This window comes from Artemia sp. Qi Xiang Cuo, chromosome 11, assembly GCF_049724085.1.
Source record: "Artemia sp. Qi Xiang Cuo chromosome 11, ASM4972408v1, whole genome shotgun sequence".
NCBI lineage: Eukaryota > Metazoa > Arthropoda > Branchiopoda > Anostraca > Artemiidae > Artemia > Artemia sp. Qi Xiang Cuo.
The window spans coordinates 43,733,293-43,746,457 of NC_142804.1; the positions used below are offsets into that span (position 1 = coordinate 43,733,293).

The window sequence follows — 13,165 nt, forward strand, 5'->3', positions numbered from 1 at the left end:
CAAAATTATGTTCAAATTTTTACAAGTCCAAAAAACTGAGGTATCTCAGTTATTTTTGGCAAATATTTTCTTAAATTGTTTTCTAATAGCAAAAATTCATTTAAAATAAATCCATAGGATTCACGAGACTTTAGTCACTTATAAAAGCATAAAGTTGGTCAGAGTCTCTAGGAAAGTGCGACTAGTTGACTTAAATGCAGTAAGCTCACACTTGGCACGCTTGTATATATTGGATTCTGAAATTATGCATTAGCATAATTATCGTCTTATTCTTTAGTCTTAAGTCATGAGGTGAATATCAGTAATTTTGGTTGAATTTAGAAATTTGAGCGTGCATTCAATTCCTTCTTTCTGTTCATTTTCCACAGAATCATATATTTTAAAGGATTTGCATTCTTCTAGAGTTCATAGGGATTCTCGCTGTTGCATTTCTTCTAACCACATATTTCATTAGGATTCGATGTGATCCTCGCTATCACTTGTCTTTTAACAGCTTAAACCGCATCAGTTTTTTGTGGTTTGTTGTGATGCTTGTTGTTGCATGTCTCCTAAACACAGATCTTGTTAGGCTTAATTTTCGTTCATCATTACCTCAGACATTTTTTCCCCGCCTTTTGCTTTAGTCGTTCGGATTCATTCATTCTCCTGTATGATTTTGAAACACGTCATACATACCAAAAAGCTTCCTTTCAAGCTTTCCCTAGTAATTTCCATTTTGCTTTAATTACATTATTATATAATTCAGTAACAACCAGGCATGTTCTATTGCATATACCCTCTGAAACATCTAAATCGAAATTACTCATTTATCCTGTTATTCTTTAGTTTCAAGTCATTGAGTGGCAAATCAGTAATCTCAATTGAATTGAGAAATTCTTAACCACAGAGTTCGTTGTCCATCATTTTCACTTGTGATTTGACGTTATACTTGTTGCTGCATTTATCCTAACCACATGTCTCGTTGTGCTTCATTTTCATTCATCATTACTACAGATACATTTTCAATGTGTTTTGCTTAGCTGTTCCGATTTCCATCTACTTTAGCTGTTCAGTGACGTTTCCTTATATAATTTTGCATGCGTCACAAATACTAAAACGCTTCCACCCCTGGAAAAAACCATATAATGTGCTCTTTAAATTGCAAACTATGAAGACAGATGAATGTGGCATCATTTACATGAAAAATGTGTTTCTAAAACTAAGGCTCTAAACGAATTTTTCCTAGCTCGTCATGTATCTAGATCGTTTTTTTTCCAGGGCAGAAATTCTCCAGGTGCCAATTTTCAAAAAAAAAATATTGAGCTGTTTTCAAGAAAAATACATAGATATATAAATACATTCACAGTGTCCATGGCTCATGTTCAGAATATTTGGTGCATTCACATGGGGAGGAGGGTCAAAATGTAGAAATTGTATTTTCTTGGTCATAATGTTCAAATTTTTCATATTAATGCATGTATCTGCCAAGTTGACACTTCTTGTGGCAAATTTACATCTGGGGGTTAGACTTTGTAAAATTTTTACAAATTTTAAAAATTCCTCCTCCCTCCCTGTATACAGAAACATTATAATCATACTAGAGGTCCTACTTATTGGCCCCAAAATCTCTCATATTTACTTTAGAAATGTTTCCCCCTTTTTTTATTTATTGGGGAGTCCATTACACAAATTTGTTAAAGAATCTTTCCAAGAAAAGCAAATTACATAGCAAACAACACAGACTCAAGCTCTGAATGTGATAAAACAAATTACCTCACAGTACTCATCATATTTGGCTTGACATTTTTCACAGATAAAATACATTTTTTCCTCACAGAAAAGTTTCTGAAAATACAGCACAGCTGACTGTGTTGCACGCCAAAGTTTATCTGTGCTTGCTTTGCTGCAGAATCTATTAACGCATCTCAAACTGACTGCAACTGAAGCACCAGGTTTACTTTGTTCAGCTGAGGATGAAAATTCATATTCACTAGCTTCCTCATTGTCAAGAACCACAACTTCCTCAAAATCACACATGATTCAATTGTCTATACATATAATGAACCTGAAAGTAAACAAAGAAGTCAAATTATCTATGGCTTTCACAGGAAACAGTAAATGAACAAGGAAGAAGTTGTCCAAATGTGAGATTTGGCATTTGCTAACCAATTAAGCTCCAATTAGATATCAAACTAGCCTGTCAACATAACAACAGCCTAGTTAGTTACTTATATTGTCTTTATAACAAAAAAGACCATCATGAGAAAGGGAAATACCAGTAATGAGGACTCTCTTGAAACCACCACTTACTGTATACATAAGAACATAAATGTATACAAAGAAACTTTCTTTATGTTTATTTTAATGCTGTTTTTAAAAGATTGTCATGTTTTATTTTGTTCTGTGAGCTTTTATCTGCATTTTTATTCATTACTTACATTGTTGCACTGAGGTTGAGCAGAGGTCTTGACTGACCTCTTATCTTCACCCCCCTCCTAGTGTGCAAATATATAGCCCAAATTATATATTTCCCATCTATTCTCTCAATGCGTCTTTCTTGTTTCAACCTGTATACCTGTAAATTGAATCAACTGTGATGAAACAAAAACTGGAAAAACAAGTTACAGGTAGCAGAATTGCGATGCCCTCGATTGCGATAGCATTTCTGCCAACCATTTAAATGTTGATTGCCCACTTCTTTTTGCAACACCTGCAGTTGTTTTCCAAATGTGCTTGTGTGTGTCTGCGGTACTGGATAGTTTTTTATGTGGGTATGTAACATCAATTCTTAAAAGAAAGAAACGTCCTAGCGATTGCACGTCGTATCAGCCAATAACTGTGTCATGCAATCTCAGAAGAGTTTTTGAATATATTCTTCTTCCGTCGATTTCGAGTGCACATTTTGGCGAAAATCAGCTTGGATTTTCGCCTGGGGTAGGTTGCCAGCAAGCCCGTCGAGTTCTAATTAATCGTCTTATTGACGCGACAAAAATAGGATATGAACTCCAACTTTGCGCCTTGGACCTTTCCAAGGCTTTTGATTGCGTCGCGCGCCCACAAGCTCTGTTCTCCCTTTTAAGTCACGGCATTAATCTTTCTCTTGTTTCTCTCCTTCATTACTGTTATGCTAATTCTTTTCTGCAAATAAAAACTGAAGGAGTTATTTCTGATTCTAAAATTCTGGTTTGACGTGGTGTCAGACAAGATGCAATCCTTTCCCCTTCTATTTTTAAACTTTGTATTTCTTTTGTTTTATCTTCTATCCCAACTACTTGTATTTTTTAGGTGGTTAATCTTTCTTACAAAGCATATGTTGATGATATACTTCTAATTAGTAGGACTAGAAAAGGCCTTTCTGTTTCTGTGTCTACAGTAGTAACAAACCTTAGCAAAATTGGTCTATCACTGAACTTCTCTAAATGTGAATATCTTTCGTTTAATAGTAATTGTAATTTGCCTTTAGATTGCGCTTCTTTTTTCTGTCCCATGTGTCTCTTCTTTTTGGTGGTTGGGCATTAAAATTGCTAAGAATCTTAAATCTCTCCGAGACCAAGCCATGGCGAATTGTAAGAAAAAGATCCAAGTATCTTACTCCAAAATTGTTGAAAATCAGGGGAAATACAGTAGGAAGACCCTTGCTAAATTGTATTCTATTTTTACTGATCATTCAATTTTGTTCCTTTCTGGTGTTTATTCCATTCTTGGGCGAAAATATACTTGGTCATTACGTTCTTATTATTTTCGGTTTTCGTGTTTTCTACTGTATTTGCCCCGTGGTACCAAAACCGTAACCTTGTCTCAGTTTTTGGGCTTCCAGATATAACTGAAAAGCTAGTTGGGCTTGCTGACAGACTCCCCCAAACAGTGAAGGCTCTCCCAGCTCATCATGGGTTTGTCCACCTCCTTCATTAATTTAGTGCTTTTACTGTGTATTTAGTGTTTTACTGTGTATATAGTCGCTTTGTATGCATTTTTTTTGGTTTTTTCTTCTATTTGTACTCCACTTTTTATACTTTAGCGGGTTAAAAAATAAATTAAAGAATGCATTGAAACTATATAATTGGGGATACATATTTGCACATTAGGGGGGGGGGTAAAGTATAGCAGGTCTGCATGCAAAATGTGTTACGTACAATTATTCTGCATATTATGAAGCAAGAATTGTTTTTTAACTTCACTTCTTGAGTGGGGTCAGGACAATACATAATTACCCCCAAATTTATGCAAAAAATTCAGCTAATGTTGTATTTATTTATTTTTTTAACTGCAGATATAGACTTAGGCTATTTACAAAAGATTACTAATTTTGTCTTGGAACTGGCTTTATTTTGCATTTTGAACTAACTTCTGATGGAAAAAAAAAACTTAAAACCCTAATCCAATTCCACAAAATCTAACTCTTGTATACAGCTTAGGGTCTTTGTTAAACTGAAAGCAACACTTATACAAACTTTCTGAATGTGATGAATGAAGTAAAATTAGTTGCTACAGTGTTTATTTTTAAAGAGAGGATAAACTAGATTGGGTCAGTCTATAGTATAGGACCAAAACTATAACAGTAAAAAAGAAATATGCCATAGACTATTAGGCTACCATTGTGATAGCATCCCAACCCCTCCCACTTAATGGGATCAAATATAATCTTATTCTGAAATAAAATATCTGATAATTTTGTGTTGTTTTTTTTTTGGGGGGGGGGGAGGCAAAAACTACAGATATGAACCTAGGCTATTTACAAAAGAATGCTGATGTTGTATTTTTTTTTTCCTTTTTTGAATTTAGGTTTATTTCAAACTTTGGAGCAACTTTTCATAATAAATAGGCACAAAGCTGCAAAAAAGCAAGCTTATGTGTATTGTCTAAAGCTACATCTGGCCCTATTAGGGGGGGGGGGGGGTATGATGAGGGACAGTTGCCATGTATTGCAATTGGAAATAGCTTGAAATCAGGAATCAAATTTATATTCTTCCTATTTTTCTATTTGATTTCTGCCCTATGATCAAAATTAACCAGGGAGTGCTAACTTTACTAAAACATACTCCTACACAATTATCTGCAATAATTTTAAAGGACCTTATTTTTGCATCCATAAATAACATCTTCCAGAGAATCCAACCTATTCAATAAAGCAATTCCTTCTAGATTTATCATCTTCTGCTTGCATATGCCTATGTATGTTTATTAAGAGTTTTTGAAGACAAAATTAGCATCTCAATGAAAAGCCATGCTTTTAATCTATCAGAAACCTTTACAGCATGGATAAGCATTAAAATCTAAAAAAAAAGAAAATGAAAAGGCATGTTTATTTATAAAAGAAATCCAAATTTTGTGATTTTGATGGCTCTTGCACCATTTCTGGACTACTCTATCCAAAGTAGTGCTGATTATGTGTTCTGCAAATGAGGCCACTGGACCACATTTGGCAACCTGGTACAAATTGGATTGAATATATGTTTAGAGCTTCCAATCCTGTTTAGTTCAGCTGCTAGCAAGTGGCTGTTTTGAGCTGTTTTTGGATTCCAGAAGGTATTAGCACTTGGAGTTATTTGTTTCCAAGTAGCTTCTACATGTTGAACTCAGATCTCCATACTTTAGCTGTATCATAGGCAAGAAATAGGTCCAGTGTTTTGCAATAATCAGTGTATATCTTGATCTTGTTTTTATTGCCATTTAAACTTTAAAGAAGCAGTTTCACTCACAGTGTGTTGAAATAAAACAAATATGTACTACTAGATTGATCACGTGGACAGCTTCACTTACCTTGGTAGTATTATTAGTAATGATGGTTGGAGCAGTGAAAATTTTAAAAGCAGAATAGCTCAGGCTCAGAGTGTTGTTTCAGTGTTAAAAAAAAAGTTAAAAAGAATAAGGAGACAATTCTCAAAACTTCGCGTACAGTACGATAATCTATAGCGACAACATTGGTCAAATGCTAAATTGAAGTGTGAATGCTCTGAAAGGTGGAGGAGGATTTGTTAGATGTTTTCCAGAGGAACTGCCTACGGATGGTCCTGGGTACCCGGCTGACTGACCGTATTGCAAACAATAGGCTATACGAAAAATGTTGTTCAATACCTCTCTCTAGGGCTATAATGAAAGAAAGGTTGAGATGACTAGGGCACATTATGTGGATGAAGGATGACAGATTGCTGAAGATTGTTCTTTTTGGCCAACAATCTAGGGCAAAACGGAAAGCAGGTCGTCCTCGTCTGGGGTGGGAGGACGTCATAAAGAAAGATTTAAAGGAAATGGGAACTTCATGGGAGGGCGTAAAAAGGGAGGCTTTGAATAGATTGGAATGGAGGACGAACGTGCGTAGCTGTGTTGGCCTCAGGCGTCTTGGGGCTGTGATGAGTTGTTAGTAGTAGTAGTAGTTCAGAGTAATTGGAGATCTTGAAAATTTACAGCTTCCACATAAACAATATTGCATTAAAACAGTATTTTTGACTGCCCCAAATCAGATATTATTAGTAAAGCATAAAACTGTAAAAACAATTAGCATTTTGATATGATGTGCTGAAAAAAAAAAAAACTTTAGTATTCTGGTAAGAGATAACCTATTAAAATAAGAATAAAGTAGCAATTTTGTTGTGCTAAATTAAAAGCTAATGCTCCATTAAGATTGCCAGTGAATAGGTTGCATATCAGAAGCAGGCTGTGGCACTAATTCATGAAAACGTTGAGGGGTAATATTAAATTACAAAAGGAGCATTGGTATGTGTCTGTTAAAAAAAAAAAAAACATATTCAAGAATTACACTGTGTAAGATCTAACAATAACTGGTTTGCCTCATCAGAATTGGTTATGATTTGCTTATTTTGAGTGAGAAAAACTACAAAGTACCAATATTTTAACTAAATATTTAATATATAAAGGTGGTTAGGGGTTAGGTATTTAAAAAATGCATTCTGTGTGGCCAGCTTTCTATCATTCTTTGTTGTAGTTTCCATAATTTTGTTTCTAAAGTATTTTATTATCATCATGTTTTGATATATTTTCTCTGATTGTAGTTCTGAAAATGTAATTCCTGTTATTTAAGTAGAATTCTAGGCCATATCAGTGGTTTTTTTTTTCTAAATTTAGCAAATAGCTTTGCTCAATCCCAATTTAAAAGAAGGTTTTAAAGATATGCAAATACATTTCCTTATTTTTTAAAAAAAAAAAAAAATTGATATGGCTTAAAATTCTACTCAAATAACAGGAATTGGGTACATTTTTGGCAGTTCATATTATTGACTTACAAGTAAAGTGAACATACCACTCAATGTATTTTTTATGCTCTTTATGAATAAAATAATTACTTCTATAGGAAAATCCAAATTTACCCACCCTCACCCCCCTAATGTGCAAATATATACCTTGAATTGGAATATACCCTGAATTGTTGATGGCAAAGTTTTGAGTAGCAAAATCCAGCACTATTTTTTTGACAGCATTTGAAAAACTTGAAATGGTAGGAAAATGTTTTATACCGTATATAAGCTGCCTAATAAATGAGGTTTGAATTGTTATAAATAAATATTTTCGGAATATGTTACTCTTGAACAACTTATTTATAAACTAGTTTTTTGTTTTTAACCACTTTTCAAAAAATTTACTAGTGTTGATAACTGTAAATTTTTACCAAATCATATTATTGACTTACAAATAAAGTGAATATGCCACTCAATGCCTTTTTTTATTCTCTTTCCAAACACAATATTAATTTTTGTTGGAAATGACTTTTACCCCCATCCCTATATATACCAATTCAGGGTATATATTTGCACATCAGGGGGGGGCCAATTTTATTTCTGATGTAAATTATATGAATATTCAACATTTACCCCCATCCCCCTACCGTGCAAATATATAGCCTTAATCTGTATATAGGCTAGGGGTGGGGGTGCAATACAGTGTTGACACAAATAATTTTTATGCTAAAAAAAAGCATAAAAAAGGCGTCAAATGGTATGTTTATTTTATTTGCAAGTCAATGATATGATTTAGTAAAAATTTACCTTGATAACTTCTTTGCAAGGTTACAATTCAGGGTATATAATTGCACATTAGGGGTGGTGGGTAAATTTGAATTTCCAATAGAAGTGATTGGCCTATTATGTTCATAAAGAGAATAAAAAAAAAATAATCATTTCTATTGGAAATGAATTTTAGCCCCGCCCCCTATAGGCTATATGCCAATTCAGGGTATATATTTCTACATTAGGGTGGGTGGGGGCAAATTTTATTTCTGATGTAAATGGGAGGTAAGTTTAAACTTTACCCCCCCCCTAATGAAGAAATATATACCCTGAATTGGCATATAGGGGGGGGGCTAAAATTCATTTCCAATACAAATGATTATTATATTCGTAATCAGCATAAAACAGGTGGTAAATATATACCAAATCATATTATTGAGTTAGGAATAAAGTGAATAAACTATTTGATGCCTTTTTTTATGCTTATTACAAATATAATAATAATTTATATGTTAAATAATTTTCAGCCCCCCCCCTTATATATGTCAATTCAGGGTATATATTTCTACATTAGGGGGGTGGGGGTAAAGTTTAAACTTACCTCCCATTTACATCAGAAACAAAATTTGCATTGATTATTAGACAAGAAATAGAAATGATTATTAGCCTATATCCATAATCAGCATAAAAAAGGGCAGTCAATATATACCAAATCATATTATTGAGTTAGGACTAAAGTGAATACACCATTTGATGCCTTTTTTTATGCTGATTACAAATATTACCTTAAATCACACTTGCTAGCGATAGGACGAATCCTGTGTCCACCAGCTTCAGTGATGATAGTTAATCATCATCTGTGGTATAATTTAATAAGCATTTCTATCGGAAATTAATTTCAGCCCCCCCCCCTATATATGCCAATTCAGGGTTAGGTTGGGTTAGGTAAAGCCTATATAGGGGGGGGGGGCTGAAATTCATTTCCAAAAGAAATTCGTATTATCTTTTTAATCAGCATAAAAAAAGGCATCGAAGGGTGCATTGAATTTATTTGAAACTCAATAACATGATTTGGTATATATTGACCAAAAGGGCGGTCAATATATACCAAATCCTATTATTGAGTTTCAAATAAAGTGAATACACCATTCGATGCCTTTTTTTTATGCTGATTATGAATATAATAAGCATTTCTATTAGAAATGAATTTCAGCCCCCCCTAGGCTATATAGGCTATACCTAACCTAACCTAACCCTGAATTGGCATATATAGGGGGGGGCTGAAATTCATTTCTGATAGAAATGCTTATTATATTCGTAATCAGCATAAAAAAAGGCATCAAATGGTGTATTCACTTTAGTCCTAACTCAATAATATGATTTGGTATATATTGACCAAAAGGGCATTGAATGGTGTATTCACTTTATTCCTAACTCAATAATATGATTTGGCATATATTTAGCCTACCAAAAGGGCATTGAATGGTGTATTCACTTTATTCCTAACTCAATAATATGATTTGGTAAAAGTTTACCAAATTTTACCCAGTTTAGACCACAAATGATAGGAGTACAACCTTTAAAATAGTCTAGACCCAGAAATCAAGGATATTGTAGTGAGCCTAGGCTAATTAGCCTACAGAAACAGACAGATCCTCATTAGGCCTAGCACTGTTTCAGCTAGGCCATAAACTAAATTTGCCTTGTTTAAAAACAATTCAACGTCATTAAATTAAACTATGAGTTAGGTCAATTTTACATATAGCCCTCAATGAAATAGTTCAACATAAGAGCATTTTGGATAAAAGCATCTGTGAACTACACATTGGAAGGAGTTTAAAAACCAAAACCTGAGCAGGGCTGCCGCGGAGAAAAAAATTCCCTTGCGTGCAGACGCATAAAAACGTAATTTTTCGCAGTTTTTGATAGGAAAATCTCCTACCATAGGAAATCTTTTGATAGGAAAATCTTCTGTCGCAGGGTGCATTTATTTGGCTACCAAGAGTGGCACTTGGGAGAGGAGGCAGCTGTCTCCTCTAAATTTTGAAACAACAGCTTTTTATGCAATTACATTGAAAAATAAAATCTCCACCGAAAATTTCCAGAAATATCTTTTTTTTATCTTCATTAAAAAAAAATTGAACTCCCCCTTCTAAATTTCTATAAATTGGAACTTTTTCGCTTTTGCAGCAGAAATAGTGACTCATAAGAAACTTTGAGCAGATTAGGATGAAATTTGACCTTTTTTCGAACAATTTTTAATGACCACACTCAAAAATGTCTCCAAACTGTTTTTTAAGTCTAAAAATTGACATGAGGAAAGTATCCTTTAAAGATCTAAACAAAAAGAATAAATGACTTTACTCGTCCGGAATTTATTACGCTTGGAGAAAGATATTTTACTATATCCAATAACGGGTATTTTGAGCTTATTCGCAATTGTATTTCGGAATTTCAGTTTAGAGCTTGATAAAAAGTGCTAAACAGCTTTTTCTTACCTCTTGCACTTGGTGCTCCTCAACCATAACCATTTTGATGCTTGTAAGCTCGTATAATTGAAATTTTGCACCAAAATGTACATCTTTTACATCGCTGAAGTTTCAAATATCTGAAAAATTATTTGAAAACACTCAAGTTTTCCAGGCCTCAGTTGATTTTGGGTCCTATTCCTTGAAGAAAAGATAAAAAACTAGACTTTGATTTATGGATTTTTACGTCCGTAATTGGAAATTACACGTTTAGTCCGTGAACAACGAGTAAATCATATTCAAGAGATAAGTGATATAATATTACTATTGGAGTGGCCAGACCCAAATAAAGATTGACAGGACTAATATCTATTCCTTCTAGGAATGATATCTTAAGCAACTTATTGGGTACCACCCAATGTTCAATCAAGCGGTCAGCAACTGATTCACACACTAACCATTTTTCTGCACATGGATAGAGCAGGCTATGCTCAACTGCCTATAGAAAATGCTACAATTAATTCAGCTCTGCTTGTAACTTCTCACTTCTCAGAATATAACTATAGATATCATGACTTAATTGCACGATATCGGATGAAGGTTTTTTCGGATGAACGTGGCAGACGAACAGAACGAAAATGAAAAATAAAACAAATTTTTGTAAGCCAGGGTGAATTATTTTTAACTAAAGTGACATTTTCCAAAGCACAGCCAACTATATTTGAGTAAAGAATGCATTGGTCATTAAGTTATTTAGTGGGTTCAAACCATTTGAACTGACATCAGGAACCACGAGAAGAGCAAGAAAATATTCTTTAATTCACCTGAACTGAAACATAAATAACGACAAATAATAATCAAGAAATTAGATCCTGTCCTGTCAGTACTTTCATCGACTAAAGTTGAGAATTTTTCTCTCTTGAGCTGATCATTGAGTTTCTCGAAGGCAAAAGGGACAATAGAATTTCTTATTAGATCGGTAGTCTTGGTTCTTGCACACTTAAAGATAAAAGTTGGAAAGTCGGCAATACAAGCTTTGAGTAAAATAGGCAACGTGTCTATAATACTTAGCTCTTGTCTATTTAACGCTAAATATGCAGCAAGAGACAATTCTAAATTAGTAACTTTATCACAAAGAAGCAAATTTTCGTTCTATTTATTACTTACAAATTGTTCATTGTTCCCTGCAACCTTTACCTGATTGTTCGTACTCTTGAGATTTATTTTATAAAAATCAGTTTGAGCATGCCTATGCAAATGAGTCATACCTCAGCACTTGTTTTTCTAGGAATGTTGACGTCTGTGTGCTCAAACACCTTCTCCCTAAATTTTCTATTTCTCTCTATTATGTTTCGTTTCTTTGAAGATCTTTCTTTTTATTGTCCACGTATGGACGTGGTATAAATGATCTGAATTCACATTTTTCATATTTTGGTATTCAAAGCTTAGAATTGGGCCCAACATACAAATTTTTTTCAATAATACATATATGAGAGATAAATGGGTTTTGGATTGTATATGCAGAGGGCTCTCCCTGGCAGGCCTGTGATTCGGAACTGGGCTTCAGATCCAACACTATGCCACTTTTTTGCAGTGCCTGGTCAAAAGCAGGCTGATCCGTTGAGGAGCTTGATTGACTAGATTTTGAATAAGGGTTTGAGCCTGACTAAACAAAAAAAAATTCACATGTCCATTACCGAGATAAATTTTTTGCCAATTTAAAAGGGAATACTAATGTCCCATTATCTAAGCTTAACGAACAGTATTACAATTATTAAAAGAGTCTCCACGGAAACGTATTGAAATCAATCCCAATTATTATCCAATAGTAATTGGCCTTGACTAATTTAAAAGAAATTTTAGAAGATTTAAAATTAACTATTAGACAGCAATAACTAAAAAACGATAAACGTTAAAATACTTAAACATTTGCAGGTGATTACTAACTCAACTGTTTTGAGAACATTTTTGGAATTAAATAATGAACGCGGAAGCACACATACGGGGGGTTGCTCAGAGCCAGGCCATTCTGAAGCCAATTTGTTTTAAAATATTTTATCCCCGTCCTTATTCATAGTTTACATTTTCTTTTGACGAGGTCCAGAAATTTAGACCCACTTCACTGAGAATTAAGCAGCCGAAAGTTTTACCACAGTAGTTAATGAAGAGTTAATTTGGCATTCAGTGACTGATTTTTTTTTTGTATAACGTGCCGTATTAGTATTAAAGTAGCGGTGTATCATGTTTAATGTGCGACTTCAGCCACCCCACTCCCAAAATTAAGTCACGATGGTGCAAAGGAGTGAAACCCCTCTCTTTAATTTTCTGCCAACTATAGTGTCTCCCGCCCAACTTTAATTGTTGCCTTGGTCTTTAAGGGATCAAAACAGTTTGTCCTTAACTGTTTTATTTAGTTTGCTACTTTGAATTTTGATACCAGTATAAGTCTTGCTTATGTCTCCTTCCCAACTAAAGACCATAATGTAAAATTCTTGCTTTTTTACGGTAAAAAAATTCCTGTTTATTCAATTGTTCGTACTGCTTCAGGTTTACAAGCACAAAGACCCCCGATACCCGGATATAATCCAAGGCTACAATTTCGCTTATTTTGTAGTTAGTGTTTTTTTATTAGTGGTGTTGGCATTTCGAGCTAAAAGTTGATGAGAAATAAGCACAAAATAAAAGGAAAACCATCAAATAATATGAAAATTTATACTGTTTCAGGAAAGGAGATAACCAACCAGATTGTTTCTATTT

General features: G+C 33.9%; 1 protein-coding gene across 3 annotated transcripts in view; it reads right to left on the minus strand.

The window, feature by feature from the left end:
- LOC148947007 (histone-lysine N-methyltransferase eggless-like) overlaps positions 1 to 9,772 on the minus strand; it is a 66,798-nt gene extending 57,026 nt beyond the window's left edge. For 2 of the 3 annotated variants that reach the window (XM_089096813.1, XM_089096811.1), the window contains exons 1-2: positions 9,700 to 9,772; positions 1,753 to 2,044 (exon numbers count right to left, since the gene is read on the minus strand). In XM_089096813.1, the coding sequence (XP_088952939.1) occupies positions 1,753 to 2,016 (264 nt within the window). In that variant the 5' untranslated portion in view covers positions 2,017 to 2,044; positions 9,700 to 9,772. Of the gene's footprint in view, positions 1 to 1,752; positions 2,045 to 9,517; positions 9,655 to 9,699 lie in introns of those variants that run through there. The other variant, XM_089096812.1, reaches the window with a different exon arrangement.
- Between the last annotated feature and the right edge of the window lie 3,393 nt (positions 9,773 to 13,165).